Here is an 18,042-nt window from a genome sequence, read left to right as displayed (position 1 = left end):
CTACGAAAAGGTGCCATAGTGATGCCATGTGCCAAGGAGAGCAGTGCGGCCAGTTGGTCCTCAGCAAAAGAAAAAGCAGAGTAGCCCCATTGAAATTGACAGCATGATCGGTGCAGCCTTAGTAAGTGGAAAAGCAGCAGGGCCCTGCTGGCAATACTGCTGATTCTGGCAGGGCCGTACTGCTTTTCCCTTCTTACTAAAGCCGCGCTCACACTGATTTTGGTGGGCCACGCTGCTTCGGAGGAGGAGGTGCACCCTGCTGGAAGTAGTCCAGTGCTAGAGCTTGCTCTGCCCCGGGGCCAGAAGTCATTCCCTTGGCCACGGGGTCTGAAGAAGGAGACTGCTGCTGCCTGCTAAGTCAAGGAGAAAGTGAGAGAGAGCATGCATGCATGTGTATGAAAGAATGTGTGTGAGAGTGAAAGAGCATTGTGCTTGTGAGAGTGAGAGCATGTGAGCATGTGTATGGGAGAGTGAGAGTATGTGTGCATGTTTGTGCTAGAGTGAGAGAGAGCATGTGTGCTTGTATGTAGGAGAGAGAGAGAACAAGTGTGCTTGTATGTGGGAAAGAGAGAGCAAGTGTGTGCACAACTACCCCAGTTACTCTCTGCCTGCTAATCCATGACAATTTCAGGCCATCTGGAAACCAAATATTACAAGGTATGGATAAAGGGGAGTTGTTTTTTTGTTTTTATTTATTTAAAATTTTTGTATACCAACATTAGTTAGGAAAACATCACATCGGTTTCCATGTAACATAAAGTGGCCAACGGGGCTTTACAATGAAATTGGGTAGAGGGGAAGAGGGGGGAAAACAAAGGTAATACTGTGCAAATTGATAAGCGTAATAAAATGGTTAGATATACGCAATGAAACGTTATATACAAGTGAATTATTTACAATAAAAAAATTAGGGGAAGGGAGTTAGGAAGGTGGGAGATCGGTAGTATGTTTGGGGGGTGAGGGGAGGAGGGGGATCGGTAGTGTGATTGGGGGGCAGGGGGAAGGGCGGGGGGTGAGGGGGAAAGAAGTGACAAGCTGGGGGGTTCATGTGTAGGCTCGAGTAAAGAGCCAGGTCTTGAGATTGTCTGAATTTTTTGGCGCAGGTCTCAAGGCGTAGGTGGGTGGGGATAGAGTTCCATAGGGAAGGTCCAGCTAGGGATAGTGCACGTTGTTTGGTGGTAGTAAGGTGGAAAAGTTTGGGAGATGGAGTGTGAATATTTGCTGTGTAGGGTGTTCTGGTAGGCCTGGAAGAGAAACGAATGAGTAAACTGTCTGAGAACCAGAGCATGTCAGGATTGTGGATGGCTTTATGTATGAGGGTGAGAGTTTTAAACTGAATTCTGGCAGTGATGGGAAGCCAATGAAGTTGTTTAAGAACTGGTGTAATGTGTTCTTTTCTACGGGAGCCAGTTAATATATGTGCAGCTGCGTTTTGAAGTAGCTGAAGGGGGGCAAGGCTGTTCTTCGGGAGACCTAGGAGTAAAGCGTTTGAGTAATCTATTTTGGATAGTATAAGGGCTTGTAGGGCGGTTCTAAAGTCGTTGAAATGCAGGATGGGTTTAAGTTTTTTGAGAGTGTGTAGTTTGTAGTAACAGTCTTTGATGGTGGAGGAGATAAATTTCTGAAGGTTGAATTGGGGGTCAAGTGTGACACCTAGGTCTCTTACGGTTTGGGAGAAGGTAGGGAGAGGGGGGGGGGGTGAGTTGGCTGAAAGAGTAGGTAAAGAATTGATAGATTGAGGTGAGATGATCATGAGTTCAGTTTTATTAGGATTTAGGGCTAGGTTGAGTTGAGTAAAGGAGATGGTTGATGGATGTCACATGGAGCAGTGGCGTTTGGCTGGGTGTCGCCGGGCGAGTGAACCGGCAAATGTAACATATGTCCAGATGAGTTTGGCGCACTCAATGATTTTTAAATTATTGGCATAGAGGGCCATCCTGGTGTCCAACCAAAGCAGCTGTACTCTTCTGCCACTCCAGGCTAGCCAATACAATCTCTCCGCTCCTCCCCTCCTTCCCTCCTCCACCACTTCTTTCTATTAGTCAGTCTGGACACATTGGCACCTTTTCACAGTATTTGTTCATATCTGCTTCTAACAGTCCTTTAAGCATGCAATTAGCAAAAAAATTGCAAACTGTGGTGAGGCCTTGCTGCAATGTACGTGGGAAGATAATTTCAATCATTAGCAAATAATTGCTTTCCATGCTTAGACAACAGTTGCAGATTTTAAAATAGATTCCATTACATCTTCTTGAATTTCATAGCCGACCATTAAAGTGCCCCTAAAGGGATTTGTTCTCAGAAGCTTATGACACTTACCCAGGGTATTGGAATCTTGGTGCAGTCAGACAGGTTTAATCCATACTGAATTTTTATCTGTATTACATGACATCCAAATGAAACAGATAAAATTACTTACATATAGTGTCCGCCAACTGCCTTAGTAGTGGAGTGATAGATACTGCTGTATCTATCACTCCACTGTACCTGACGCCTTAATTAACACATTTAACCAAGCCTGACTATTCTGACTGCATCTCATGACTACAACCAGGGACCGTAACTTTCAAATCGAAGCACAGGTGCATCAGTGCACGCCCAGATCCGCGGTGATTTTATAACATGCGCACGCATATGTGCCCAATTTTAAATGGGCGCACACATAAGTCAGGGCATTTTGTAACGGGCATGCGTCCACACCATTGCCAGTTTCACCAGTTCACCCAGTTAAGAGCTAGCTTCTCCGAACCCCCCTGGTTTACTAGCCTGCACTCCCCCCCCCCCAGTTACCACAGACCTTCAAACCCATTACCAAAGGGCTGGTTTGTTTTATTTTGAAGTTACACCTTCTCCATAGCAGAAGCAAACTTACATGGCACTGACCCTAGGCGCACCCCAGGCACCTAAGTATTTCACACACATCTTTTGGCTATGCCCCACCCAGACCACGCCCCTTTTTAAAATCGAGGGAGATGTGCGCACGGCGGGAAATACGTGTGCGACTGGGAGGCTTTTGAAATTCGGTCGGTGCGCACAAGCCTGACTTGTGCGCACAACCCTCAGTTTAATGCACGTGCCAGGCTTTTAAAATCTGCCTGACAGGGTAATCATGGAAACCATTTTTTGCCCTTTAACTTGTACAATTTTGAAAGAGTTTCTCTTTGCCAAAGACTTTTATTTCCCATAACATTTAGAAGGGAAAAAGTCTCAGAAAGGTTTATGCAGGCAACAACTTGTGCAGACTTTTACCCAGTTCTCACACTTAAAGCCCAGTATCCAAAAGACCTAAGTACCTAACTTTAAAAGTTGGGATCCTGGACTTTTGAATGTAAAAATCTTGACAGTCTCTCAGTTCCTAAATTTAGTTGCCTTAAAAGTAGCCAGGGCCTGAGTAGGGGAATAAAGTTAGGAGCCCAGTGCTGAGCATCTAATTTTAGTCAAGTCAATACCCACCTAAGTTTAGGTGGCTTAATTAGAAGCTTTTTATTCAGCTATTTAAGGCAACTTATTTAGGGACCTTAAATAACTGAATATAGGAGCCTAAATAAGATCCTCAGATAAGGGACCTTAAATGTGGCGCTGAGCTCTCTTTGATCAGGCTGTTAGGATTTATTGTGCATTCTCTATGAGCTTGTAATTTGAGTTCCTCTAAGATAAGCAGGACTGTGAGTTCACTGATCTACTGAGGAAAAGCCTGGGCCTGCTCCTGATGTTTTGGAGACATCTGCTAACTCTCCTTGAAAACTGTTGTGGCTGAGAGAAACATAGAAACATAGAAATGACGGCAGAAGAAGACCAAACGGCCCATCCAGTCTGCCCAGCAAGCGAGAGCCCTCGCCTTTGTAGAATTTTACCTCCGTCTGTCCTTATCAGAACTGGTAGCCTCCTCTCCAGCCCCAAGAGCCAAAAAATCTTTTGGAAGTCCGGACATCTAGCCTAACTGAACAAAGTGGCCTGCATAAACCTTCCAAGCAGTGCAAGGCGCACGTAGGAATCTGGGTTTCTCAACCCGTTTTTCTCTGCACCTCATCTCTATTACTGATCAGAGTTTTGCTCCAGCCCTTTCCCCAGTGCAATTGCTGGTTTACCTTCACTGATGAATCAGGAATAATTTTTTTTTTTTTTTTTTTTTTACACTGGAGCAAAACTAGAGCAAATATTTGATAAGTCGTCTTCGGAGGCTTTTATTATTCCTCTTCCCAAACATTCCAGCAATTTCAGGATGCCTGGGGAGAGGGTAAGAATAGCCTACAAGGCCCGAGATGACTTCTGTTGTCTTTTGTCTTGCTGCAGTTGTCAGGAAAGAAAAGCCACTGGGAGGTGGGCACAGCAAATGGTTTTAAGGGGCTTAAGGCTTTTGAGAGTACAGCAAAGCCCACACACACAAGCTCTGTTTTCCAGCACTAAAATAGCTGAGGCGACCATCCCAGCACAGCGGGGACTGCTGTGGCTACTACTGCTACTTTTTTTTTTTGTAGCAACAGTGCATCAACTCCATCTCCGCCAGGTCAGATTTGGTATGAAAACGACAATTTTTAAGGACTCTTAAGAGGGATATTCTGTGGATTTGCTCAACCATGGAGCAGTGGGACACTCTCGGGTTCTTGGCCATCACTCTCAGCTATAATGTGACAATTGTAGGTAAGTATCTTAAAGGCGGGTTATTCTCGATATACTTCTCGGAGTTCAGTTCCTCTCCTCGTGGACTCTAAAACAGGGTATCCAGAGGTACAGTAAGTAATAAGGGAATTGGGCAAAATAATTCCAAAACCTAATTATTAGGGGGTGTTTGGGATTCCCATCAGCTGAGTGACCCTGACACTGTCTGCTTCCATGACATGATAGGACAGGTGACGTTCATATCAGGGACTTCGATACGTCCAGCTTGCTTTTTCAGCCTGCTTTAATCCGCACGAGGCGAAGGGGCGAGATTGCAAAGTTTTGCCAGTCTTTCAAGAAATATGAGTTCTGTTATCAATATTTTCCTTAGTTGTAGGAAAATTAAAGTCCTGGAAAAAGAAGCAAAAACATTTAGCTGTAGAATCTTTTAACTCCGGTTAGTGGATTTACTTTTTTTGTTAGTGCTGTTTGTATATGCATAATATTATGTGCCCAAACACTAATAGGGTGGTTCGAGCTGTTAAACATTTAGCATCTTAACATTTAATTTATTTATTTAAAAGATTTATATTCTGCCCATAGCAGAAAACTTTGAATCTATTCCACATATATATATTTTATGACCAGGCTGCCATGTGTTATGCAGTCAACAGGTTTGAATTTAGCAGATGTGGAATTTTCCACTGTGTAAAGTACCCCAAGTGTGTAATGAAAACACTTCTCAACCCTGGGCCCTCAAGGCTGCTCTACAAATACAAGTGTGTTTTCATTTCAACAGGGCAGCAACGATGTCACTTTAATATTTGCTAAGAACGGTTTCATTTCACAGAAAAAAAAGGAGCAAAGCTTCCCTTTAAAAAAAAACCCTCCAAAAAAAGCTAGCCGCCCGGTCTGCTGGCTCTGGCTGTGCTGGGCACTGTTATGTGGAGGTCCTGGGTTTGATTCCCGGCTCAGGTCTTCTGCTGCCCGGTCCGGTTGAGGCTGTGGACAATGGGGAGGCAGCGTTCATGGCCGTCCCCATCATCATACACTGGTAACACCTAGCAGGCAGACTGAGGGTCCACAGTTTGCAGGATGCCAGAGGGAGCCCTGGGAATGGCTTCCAGGTGAGGATTGTCCCTGAAATGGCTGTGGGAAGGGAGGGGGGTGGGGTAATGCAGTAGATGAAAAAAAAAATCTCTGGGTAGTTGCTAATGAAGGTCACGGCACTGAGCCTGCCCAACAGAGGCTGGTGCCACCCGAGCTGGGAGCGCAGGTAGCAGGAGGAAGCCACTCAGTCAAGATAAAAAATTCCAGCCCTGAATCCTTGAGCTGTGTAATGTCTGGAAGAAAAATATTAAAATGAGATAATTGCAGGTGAAACAGATGACAGGATTTAAACCACTTTGAATTTCTGCTTATAATAGGAAGTTAGAAGTAATCTCAATGAAACCAAAAAAAAAAAACACAATTACCTTTTCATTAGCCACAGTAGGTTTATTTTTATTTTATTTCCACTTCTCAGCACTTCAAAGTGAATTACATTCAGGTACTTTTAGGCATTCCCCTATCCCACAAGGGCTCCCAATCTTAAGGCCTGAATTTATCAAAATGCACTAAATATCGCATGCGATAGAAAAAGGGGTGTGTTTTATGGTAATAGGCAGTTTATTGCGATAACTTTTTCACACTTTGAGATAATTGCCAGAATTGTGGTATTTCCTACATACAACCACTGGGGGGGACCATGTTTACTATCAGGGCTAGAGAGAGACATAGACTGACTAGCTTTAATGCCCTAACACTAGATAGGTATTTATTAGGGATGTGAATCATGTGCCCGATCGTTTTAACGATCGGGTTCGGCTGGGGGGGGGAGGGAAATCTGATCGTTACGAGATGTGAATTGGAATCGGTTCTGATTCCAATTCACATCACTAATTTTTTTTAGTGAGGCCCGCGCCGATAAAAAAAAAAAATAAAACCCCCACTCCGACCCTTTAAAATTACCCCCGTAGCCTCCCCCACTCTCCCAACCCCCCAAAAAACTTTTTACACATACCTGGTGGTCCAGGGGGGCCGCGGGCAGCGATTTCCCATTCCCACGCTATCAGCTGCGCTAAAAAACATGGCGCCGATGGCCCTTTGCCCTTACCATGTGACAGGGCAAAGGTAGCGCCGGCGCCATTTTGAATACTGGCAATACGGCCGGAGTGCAAGAGGTCGCTCCCGGACCCCCGCTGGACTTTTGGCAAGTCTTGTGGGGGTCAGGAGGCCCCCCCAAGCTGGCCAAAAGTCCCTGGGGGTCCAGCGGGGTCCGGGAGCGATCTCCTGCATGCAGGCCGTATTGCCAATATTCAAAATGGTGCCAGCGCTACCTTTGCCCTGTCACATGGTAAGGGCAAAGGGCCATCTGCGCCATTTTTTTTAGCACAGCTGATAGCGTGGGAACGGGAGATCGCTGGGTGTCGGGAGAGTGGGGGAGGCTAAGAGGGTAATTTTAAAGGGTCGGGTGGGGTTTTTTTTTTATCGGGCCATCGTCGCCATTTATATTAGTGGCAGCCAAAATGGCGCCGATGGTCCGAGAGTGGGAGATCGCGCCAGGACCCCCCCACTGGACCACCAGGTAATTTAAAACATGTTGGGGGGGTTCGGGAGGGTGGGGGAGTTGTTTTAAAGGGTCGGGGTGGGTTTTAGGGTTGTTTTGGTGTGCCGGTTTTCCCGCCCTCCCCCGATATACGATTTTTCACGATAAATCGGGGGAATTTCTATTGTATCACAACTCTAACAATTTTTGACGATTTAAAATATATCTGACGGTTTTTTTAAATCTTCAAAAAACTATTCACATCCCTAGTATTTATATCTCTATGGGAGGCCCACCTAATAACTCGAGGTGAGGATTAGCTATTAGTGTAGGGGTTAGGGGCTACTGGGAGAAAGTCTGATACTTCACTTTCAACGCATATCCAACACAGCTCTCTGCTTCAACAGCAGGGGAGAAAGTCTGATACTTCACGCATATCCAACATAGCTCTCTGCTTCAACAGCAGGGGGAACGTAGAAAGGTGGATCTATATACAGACAATAACCAACAAGGATTGAGTTACATAGTCTAGGTAAACAAAGGCATGGGTGTAGCTTGCTTATTGCGGCGGTTACTACCCCTAACTATGGTAGATATTCACTTGGATGCAGTTCCAACACTGCTCTCTACAGTGATTACTTGGATGCACTGCTCTCTACAGTGCTCTCTACAGTGCACTGCTCTCTACAGTGCTCTCTACAGTGCACTGCTCTCTACAGTGATTACTTGGATGCACTGCTCTCTACAGTGATTACTTGGATGCAGTTCCAACACTGCTCTCTACAGTGATTACCTTCCCTCAACCCCTCCGTATCCCTACGTAGGTAAAGAGATCCTTGTATATTTAAATCTCTGTACCCCTTTCCCGCCCTACTCACCCTGCCCCTCCAATACCCTTTTGCTAACCCATTAACCCTTTTCCCTTTATACCGCCCTTAAATCATCCTAACCCCCTTCTTATTTCATATTTAAGTGAATACTTTAAGTAAATGTCTCTCATTACCTCCTTAGCTCTACAATTTTGATTATGACTGTACTTATCAACTGTATATAGTTGCAGCTATTTGTGTTCTTTCACTCCTTTCTGTCCAGCCTTTGCCCTTCCCTTAGCCTTCCCTCTCCCACTCCCCGGTATCCTCCCTTTCCCACTCCCCTCCCCTCTACTATTGCTCTACTACGCTATTGTTTTACCTATTTATCAGTTTTACTGTGTTATTGTTATATTGTAACTTTCCTCCTTTGAGTTTTTTGTAAACCGGCATGATGTGTTTCACGAATGTCGGTAAATAAAAGTTAATAAATAAATAAAAATAAATAAATAATGGTGCGGGTGGAAGGGAAATAGAACCAAAAGGTTACTAAGAGCCAAGAGTAACACAAGTATGAGAGAAATAAAAAAAAAAAAAGTGCATAGCTTGCTGGGCAGACTAGATGGGCCGTTTGGTCTTCTTCTGCTGTCATTTCTATGTTTCTATATGACATTCAAGTGAGACATACGAACAGAACAATGCTCTCTTGTAAAGATTTGATGACCCTCGGAGTGAGGAATCTCACTCAAAGATGATATTTCTGCAATTTTCTCTCTTGATGTTTCCCAGGTAGAGAGTCCATCAAGCTAGGTTGAGAGAACATTGCACAAACATTGCAGAAATATCATCTTTGAGTGAGTTTCCTCACTCCGAGGGTCATCAAATCTTCACAAGACAGCACTGTTCTGTTCGTATGTCTCACTTTGAATGTCAAAGTGGCCCCTAACCCCTCCATTAATAACTAAACCTCACCTCGAGTTACTAGGTGGGCCTCCCATAGAGATATAAATACCTATCTAGTGTTAGGGCATTATGGCTAGTCTCAGTCTCTCTCTCTCTCTCATCGCACCATACATTATGGAGCTTTCGCATGCGTTAAAGATGCAAAAACCCCTTATAGCATTTTGATAAATGACCCTATAAGTTTGTACCTGAGATAATAGAATGAACTGACTTGCCCAAAGTGGAAAAAGTGAGATTTTAACCTTGGTTTCCCTAGCTCTCAGCCTACTGGCCTAACCACTAGGCTACTCCTCCACTTCCCAGTTCCAGATTTTTATTTTCCTGGAAGCAAAGTAACTGTTCAGTCTTGTCAGAAAGATTCAATAATGCAAAGCTTCCCAAGCTTTTAGCCAGTGTGATCCCATTTTAGTACTTGAAAATTCATATAACCTGAAAGGACAACCAAAACCAAATTATCATGTTCCCCTCCAACAAATTATCATGTTCCCCTCCAACAATCATGCCACTCTCACCCATACCACACTCCAGCTGATCCACTCTCAACCTCCACCCTTTCTAGTCAATCCTCTCTCTCAAAATCCACCATCTCATGAGGACCTCCTCTCTTAACCTCCCCCTTCCAGCTGATACCCTTTTACATCTCTCCTCTCACTTCTCCAGCTCACCATCTTTCTCACCTCCAAGCCTTTCTTGTAACCTCAAATTGATTGTCACTTTCACTCAACCCCATTCCTCCTTACTCTTATCCCCCATCCCTTCTCTCTCTCTCTCTCTCTCACCTCCCAGCCTCACCTCCTCGCCTCACCTCCTCCCTTCCCACCGTTCTCTCACATCCCCCTAGCTGATCCCCCTCCCCTACAGCTTCTCTCTTACACCCCTGGGTCAATCTTTCATTCCTCCCCTTGCCCACCATAGCCAATCCCTCCCAAATGATCCAGCCCTAAAAACCCCTCCTGCATCTGATCCCTCCCCTTCTCTAAACATTCCTCTATTGAGGAGCAGTGACATTTTCCTTTGGGCCCCGGGCCAAAGGTGGATGACAACTAGTGGAAAGAGAGGGCAGGCTGATGACATTATTTTCTTGGGCAGGTTCAGTGGTGGGTGAACAGAGGAGCCCATGGCAATCTCCACCAGCCCTCCCTCCCCCCTTATGGCTGGTCATTAGCCTGATAGTGATCTTCAAGCGGCAGCAGCATTAGTAGTGAAACAGAGTGCAGGGCTTGGAGCCAGGGTAAGCTCTTAGGCCCTCAGTGACCCCCGATCCCTCCTTGTACAGGGCTTCCTGTTACAGAAACTCATGTGAGGGCAGGATCACTGCAGGGCCAGTGAATGCCTGCTGTCTCACGGGCCCCATTCTGACTTCCACTACTGATTTTGCTGCAGCTAGTGCCTAAAGAGTGCTGCATCTGAGGAACTTGTCACCCTAGCTGAAGGTTTTGTGACCCCCCCAGTTTGGGAAGCCCTGCAATAATGGGCTTCAGAAAGAATTAGAATTAATGTGCCTTATATTTTTGAACCAAATCTCCAGTTTAGCACAAAGCATGATAACATTCTTCCAAACAGAGAGCGAGATTTATTTTTGAAACAAAAATAATTTTTTTACCTAGGCTTTCTGTCTGGAATTTTGGTTTTCTATAAACATAATTTGATCCAATTGGCTCAATGGATAGCTAAAAGTTTGAATCCTATAACTTGCTCTCTATTTCCCTGTAGCATTACAGTTATGAGTTCCCTTTTAGATTATATTAGTAGACCATTAGCTAACTTAGGGCCTCATTTTCTAAAGTATCGCAGGCCTGCGATACTTTAGGTAATGAGGGGCGGGGGGTCGACCCGGGGGTGGCGCTATTGGGTGCGAAACCGGTGGTGCGATCGCTGCCGGTTTCGCACCCAATAGCGCCACCATAGAAGGTGTAGCTATTGGGCGCGAACTCGGACGCGAAAAGGCCCTTACCTTTTCATCGTCCGCGGCGTTTTCGCGGAGTCGGCCCAGGTGACACCCCGACTCCTCCTCTTCTGGGGCCGACTCGCCCCCATCATGGTATCGCACGCGATAAGGGACATTTCGTGTGAGAAACGTCCCTTATCGCATGTGAACCACTTGGAAAATGAGGCCCTTAGTCAACTTTTTATTAAAATCTGGACCTTTTCCCACCATTATTGAAAAGAGCCTTGGTTTGACCATTATTAAAAAAATAAATAAATAAAACAAATTCAGAATAATTATAGGTCTATATCCCCAAGCACTTTTTAGTCAAGCTGTAGAATCTGCAGTACTCAAACAGCTAAAAATACATCTATTTGTCCCGCCCACTAGTGTGAATCAGCCTATCAGGCTACAGAGGGACTTTTAAAATTTTCTACTCTCTCAGGCGCCGCGCGCCGAAGGGGCGCGACAAAGGGGCTTGCCCCTTTGTGTGCCCCTTCGTGCAGCCACTGAGTCCAAGAAGAATCAAAAGCAAAAGAAAAGAAAGCCCTACAAGTTAAAACTCCAACGTCTTCAAATAAGCCAAAACCGACTTTCAACAATATCAGGTACAATTATTTGTCTCTGTTCTCTCCTTTCCGACAGAGAGCTATCATGCTCACCTCTATTATTCCAATTATCTTTAACATCAACAGAAATCCAAAAAAGAAACAATTTGATTCCCCTTCACCCCAACAACACAACAGGCTTATCCCAATCATGCTCTCTCCCATTAATCAATTCCTGGGCTTCTCTCTGTTCACAATTTCTCTTCTAAATGCTCAATCCCTCACCAAAAAAACTCATCTCTTAGACGACTATCTCACAGAAGAGAAACCTGATTTATTTGCCATCACAGAAACATGGATGAAACCAGAAGACACAGCCCTTCTCAACCAACTTCCGATTCAATCCTACGATATCTTCTCTATCCCTAGATTGAAAAAAAGAGGTGGTGGTCTTCTACTTGCAGCCAAAAAAAAATTTAGGATATCGTTTCAAGCATCCAGTTCTTCTCAAAATTTCGAATTTGCTCTCTTTAAATCCTCACATTTGCAAATCGGCCTCACCTACTCCCCCCCTGGAAGGTTAGACTCAGATCCTTCGCCCTTAATTGAATGCATTGCTAAACACATAGACTCCGACTCACCTGCCATATTAATGGGAGATTTCAACATCCATGTGGATACTACACCTCGCTCATCTAACTGTGAAGCATTCCTCAGCTCCCTCAATTCCATGGGTTTCAAACAACTCATAAACAAACCCACACACAAAGCTGGTCACACCCTGGATCTAATTTTCATAAATCAAAATCTCTCCCTCAACTCCAATATTACCTGCCTTTCTATACCTTGGTCTGACCACAAGTTAATCAACTTATCTTTACTAAACCACCATTCAATTCCCACTGCCCCCCAAAAAAACACAATCCATTTCAGAAAACTCTGCAAACCAGATACCCTTTCGTTTCATCTCACTCAGGAGTTAAATACTCTAGATCTCACAGACGCTAACTCAGCTTTGGCCTCTTGGTCTAAAATTACTAACAAAGTTGCAGACCTTACTTGCCCACTTATCACCAAAAATAGTCAAAGCAACAAAGATCCAAAAAAACCTTGGTATACTCCTACTCTCAAATCTGTTAAACGTGAGCTTAGGCATAGAGAAAAGATCTGGCGCAGGAATCCTTCAACTTCAAACCTCATAGCCTATAAAACTCTAATGCATCAATGCAGGATCTCCCTTCTTCGGATAAAAAAGGACTTCTACGCTCAAAAAATTCATAACTTTATATTCGATCCAAAAGCCCTCTTCGCTTTAGTGACATCACTCACCAAACAACCCGCTTTCTCATTCCCAGACGACAAAGCAGTAAGTAAAGCCTCAGAACTCGCCACCTATTTCAAGAACAAAATTCCTAACCTCCTGGACCCTCTCAAGACAAAGAAAGCTTCTTCCCCTCCTCTTCTACTCTCCTCCCCTCCACAAATCACTGCAAGCCTTGAGATCCTGGAACCGGTCTCATCGTTGGAAATTGAAAATGTTCTAAAAAAACTCAAACCTTCTTCCCACCCACTAGATGTAATTCCAGCTAATCTCCTTATCTCAATTGCCAAAGACATCTCTTATCCTTTATCACATATCATCAATGCCTCCTTATCACAAGGTCTCGTTCCTTCCCCACTCAAACTTGCCATTCTGAAACCTTTACTAAAAAAACCAAATCTCTCTCCAGATAATCCAGCCAACTTCCGCCCTATAGCTAATCTTCCAATTATCTCTAAAATCATGGAAAAATTAGTCAATAAACAACTTTCCGAATACCTGGAAAACAACAACCTCCTTTCATCATCTCAACTTGGTTTCCGTAAATCCAGAAGCACTGAATCCCTCCTTCTATCTCTATCAGACAATATTCTTTTGAACCTAGAGAAAAAACATTCCTGCCTCCTCATTCTTCTCGACTTATCATCTGCCTTCGACACGGTGAACCATGATATCCTCTTAGATCGTCTATCAGAGATTGGCATAAAAAACACAGCACTCAATTGGTTTTCTTCTTTCCTCCAAAATAGATTTTACAAAGTCAAAATTAATAGCAAAGAATCACCTCCTTTCAGATCCACCATGGGAGTCCCACAAGGTTCGTCTTTATCTCCTACATTATTCAATATTTATCTTCTCCCCCTATGTCAGCTCCTTTCCAATCTTAATCTTACACACTTCATTTATGCTGATGACGTCCAAATCCTTATCCCAATTAAAGACTCATTACAAAACACCTTACAATTCTGGAATTCCTGTCTACTATCCATCAACAATCTCCTAACAAAGCTTAATTTGATACTTAACTCCAATAAGACAGAGTTTCTGCTCATCACTCCAGATGGCAACCATTCCTCACTCAACACACACTCCTTATCTCCTCCAGCCTTCTCCACCCAGGTCAGAAATCTTGGAGTCACCATGGACAATCTGCTGAACTATAAAACTTTCATCAATAATATCATAAAGGATTGCTTCTTTAAACTTCAATTATTAAAGAGACTAAGACCACTCTTATATTTCCAAGACTTCAGATATGTTCTACAAACAATAATATTCTCGAAAATAGATTATTGGAACTCTTTACTGCTTGGTCTACCTGCTAACACTTTGAAACCTCTACAATTATTACAAAATGCCACTGCGAGGATTCTAACCAAATCTAACAAAAAGGAACATATTACACCCATCTTAAAGAACCTTCACTGGCTCCCCATCAATCAGAGAATCCTCTATAAAACTATAACAATAATCCACAAAGTCATCAAAAACGCTTCTCCAATTGATCTCACCATCCCTTTACAATTTCACACCTCTTCCCGTCCAACGAGGCTAGCCCAGAGAGGCACGCTAAAGGCCCATCCGCTCAAAACTTCACTCAGTAAAAGAGCTCTTTCCACTGCTGGACCTAAACTCTGGAACTCTCTCCCTCCTGACCTGAGATTGGAACAATCAACACCCACCTTTAAAAAGCGACTCAAGACTTGGCTGTTTAATCAAGCATTCTCCTTATCCCAATAACTTTTCTTAACTTTTCAACAATCGACCTCAGGCCCAACTCATTCAATTCCGAATTTATCCTCCTATATTATATTGTATTTAAATTGTACTCTCCTTGCTCCATTGAAGTTATTTATTGCTCTCACTAAGTTATTTTATTTATCTCCAAGTTAAATCTTCCCTGTTCTCTGTAAGACATAATTCTATATTCTGTCAATTTTTATTGTTACAATGTAAACCGAATTGATTAGTAACTTTGTTACTGGAACTTCGGTATATAAAACTGTTAAATAAATAAATAAATATTTGAGCAGGCATATTTTTAGACATGATTTTGTAATGTAGCTTCTGATTTATATTGATCTACTCTTATGTTTGTTTCTAATTTATGTCTTATTCATTTGTTTTATTTGTTTAAGATTCTATGAATGTTTTATTTGGAAGCCACTCAGAACGTTGGATGAAGCGACATAATGTTTTGTTTCTTTGTGGTTTTTTTCAAATAAATAAACAATAAGTAATTGTCAAACAGTGATAGGTATGTAACATAAAAACACACAGTGATCATACCAGGAACAATGGTCAGACTAACAGCTCAGCTCCATGGGAACAATTTTTATATACTATTGCCCAAATACTTATTTGAAAAAATGAATCTTTGTTGTTTCTTGCAGGATTTACGACATGGAATAGAATGGAATTGTGCTGGTAGTGCATTCCATAAAATTGGGCCCGCCACTGAGAAGGCTCTCTCCTGAGCTTCAGTCAGATGAGCGTCCAAAAACTCCAAAATGCTTGAGTGAAATGTGCAGGATGGTCGATATATTTCCAGGGCAGAACTAATGCACAAAGGGACTTGATTGTTTAATGCTTTGTGTACAATAGTTACAACCTTCAATTTTATGTCTTGTAAAAGGAAGCCAGTGTAAAGATTCCAGCACCAGGGTTATATGGTCTCAAAGACATGTCCCAATAAGAATACAGGCAGCCATATTTTTGTACAATTTGCAAAGCTCTGATATAGTGTCAGGGAGCCAAATAGAAACCAAACTGCAGTAATCTAAGCCTGACAACACCAAAGACTGAAGCAGTTATGATAAATTGTATTCTAGTTTTACAAATTATCATTGTCCTCTCTTTCTCTGTTTTTTCTTTTGTAGGAAAGCTCTGGCTGGCATTAATGACCTTGCTTCGGCTGGCTGTGATTGTGTTAGCAGGATATTCACTCTATCAGGATGAGCAGGAGCGGTTCATTTGCAACACATTGCAACCAGGATGCTCCAATGTTTGTTATGATGCTTTCTCCCCTGTCTCCCACTTCAGATTTTGGCTCATGCAGACACTATGTGTTTTGCTGCCTTATGTCATGTTCAGCATTCATATCTTGCATCATGTCTCCTTGCACATTGCAACCGGGACTTACAGCTGCAAAAGGATCAGTCACACCACTAATCCTACAACAGACTACAGGACAGAGAACATGGACATACAAGATTTTTCTGGAGCCTACATAATTCATCTCCTTCTGAGGACGATCACCGAGGCTGGGTTCAGTGCAGGCCAGTATTTCCTCTTTGGGGTTTTTGTTCCGCAAAGTTTCAGCTGCCATCAGCCTCCTTGCACCGGTGCTATTGACTGCTACATTTCAAGACCAACAGAGAAATCCATCATGGTGATTTTCGTTTGGGGTATCAGCGGCATCTCCATCTTCCTCAGTGTGGTTGATCTGATCTGCGTGATCCAAAGTCAAATAAAAGAAAAAAATCATAGGGGGGAGTCGCTGAGAATTAAAAATACTTCTGTCCAAGAAGAGCTGTACTCGACTACAATAAAGCAGCACGTGGAGTACCAGCAGGCTCCAGAAGAGGACAAGCATCATCCACTTCTATGTGACCCAGCGAAGGGGAAGGGCAGTCCCAAGGCGCCGCCTTCTCTTGTTTCTGATCCAGGAGCTACTGACATTTCTCTTTACTCGGAAGCCTTCACTCATGATACTGCCACGTCTAATATCAACACAAATAGTAACAAGAAAATAGAGGAGTTGCAGGGTTGCCCCAGCCTCAACCACCCCATCGGGAATGCAGTGGCAGCATGCAGGGGCAGTGATCCTCAGATGGTCGCCCATCGGCAGGCTGGGAAGAAATGGCACGACAAGAACCCTCCATTCCGAACTGAGGACGTGTCTCCTCTACCCTACCCCAAGCTCGGGGCAGAGGGATACCTACTGGAAGGAATTCAGTGTGATGTGCAATTTCATTCTTCCAATACTATCAAAGCCACAAAATCTCAATGGGTATAAGGAGGCCCTCGAAGAAGACGGCAGCAACACAAGAAAATGAATTTCAAGCATTGGCGGTTCTGGACGATTTCAAACTATTGCAGCTCTGTAGCACTGACAACATATTCTGCACTGTACAAGGCAAACATACTGAAAGACTTGTAACAGGGAACACAATAAATGGCACGATGAGTATAAGTAACACTGGTGGAACAAGAGAGGGCCCTTTCCTAATACACTTGGAACCCAATATATAACAGTACCCATCATCTTACCTGGGAGAATTGTATCGCACAATCCTGAGCATACCTATGTCTTCCTGATGTGTGGGGGGAGAGGTTGTTTTAGTACTGAAGTTTCCGATAATGTCCTACACTGGACAAATGGATGCTAAAATTGTTCCAAAACAGCCTGAATTTTGATGTTTGGCATTAATCATTCCCTTCAAGGGGCATTGTGGCATTACCTGAAATTTGTATTAAAGATGTAGTGTAAAATGCCGTGTTTATAGGAGGGGTATTTTGTTAAATCGTGCCTTATTCACGTGGCAAATATGCATGCAAATTGCACCAAATTTCAAAGTGGGCTTGTGCACATAAATCCGCTTTCAAATTTATCCCCCTAAATTTACCTATACAGATATATCGAAACCTGCTATATAATGCGTGCTCATGTTTCAGAAACATTTACACACACACACACACACACGTTTGACTTTTCAAATCTTTGTGCTAAATGCAAACCCCTTCCCAACTTTATCCCCCAGGAATGCCGCTTTTCAGTCCGGAAAAACAAAAGCACATACATGACATACGCGTGGAGGTTTATCTGCGGATCGGACGGGCAATCAAGGTTTTTTTTTTTTTTAATTTTTGTATTTTTTAGGGTAGTAACTGCCAATCTGTGCAGGTTACCTCCAGTTAACATAGGTAACGCCTTTCTCTCTTACATCCCTAAACATTGTTAAAACACATCTTTTTTTTTTATTTTTGCTGTAACATATCGAAAATCTGTCCCTTCCTTTCTGAACACACTATCAGACCCTCCCTCTTAGATGACTGCAATCTTCTGCTGACAGATCACCCACTGACCCATTTGTCTCCACTTCCACCTATTCAAAATTCAGCTGAGTAACTTATCTTTTGCCAATGTCACTCTACCCATATAACCCCTCTTCTTAAAACCCTCCGTTGGCTCCCTACCCTTTCCTCTCTGCGATTCAAGCTTCTCTTACTCAACTGCACGTGCATTCATTCTGCAGCTCCTCCTTATCTCTCCTCCCTTAATCCCA

At 43.4% G+C, this 18,042-nt stretch overlaps 1 protein-coding gene across 1 annotated transcript; it reads left to right on the top strand.

The window, feature by feature from the left end:
* Positions 1-15,566: 15,566 nt before the first annotated feature.
* On the top strand, positions 15,567-16,772 carry GJD4 (gap junction protein delta 4). Its single transcript, XM_029587036.1, has one exon. It carries the CDS (start codon positions 15,567-15,569, stop codon positions 16,770-16,772), a length of 1,206 nt encoding a protein of 401 aa, XP_029442896.1.
* The last annotated feature ends 1,270 nt before the right edge of the window (positions 16,773-18,042 follow it).

The sequence above is a fragment of the Rhinatrema bivittatum genome, chromosome 2 (genome assembly GCF_901001135.1).
Source record: "Rhinatrema bivittatum chromosome 2, aRhiBiv1.1, whole genome shotgun sequence".
Taxonomy (NCBI): Eukaryota; Metazoa; Chordata; class Amphibia; order Gymnophiona; family Rhinatrematidae; genus Rhinatrema; species Rhinatrema bivittatum.
Note: the sequence above shows the minus strand (reverse complement) of the source record. Positions and strands in the feature narration are given on the sequence as shown.

Coding starts and splice junctions, on each gene's coding strand:
- GJD4 (XM_029587036.1), top strand. CDS start 15,567: ATGATAAATTGTATTCTAGTTTTACAAATTATCATTGTCCTCTCTTTC.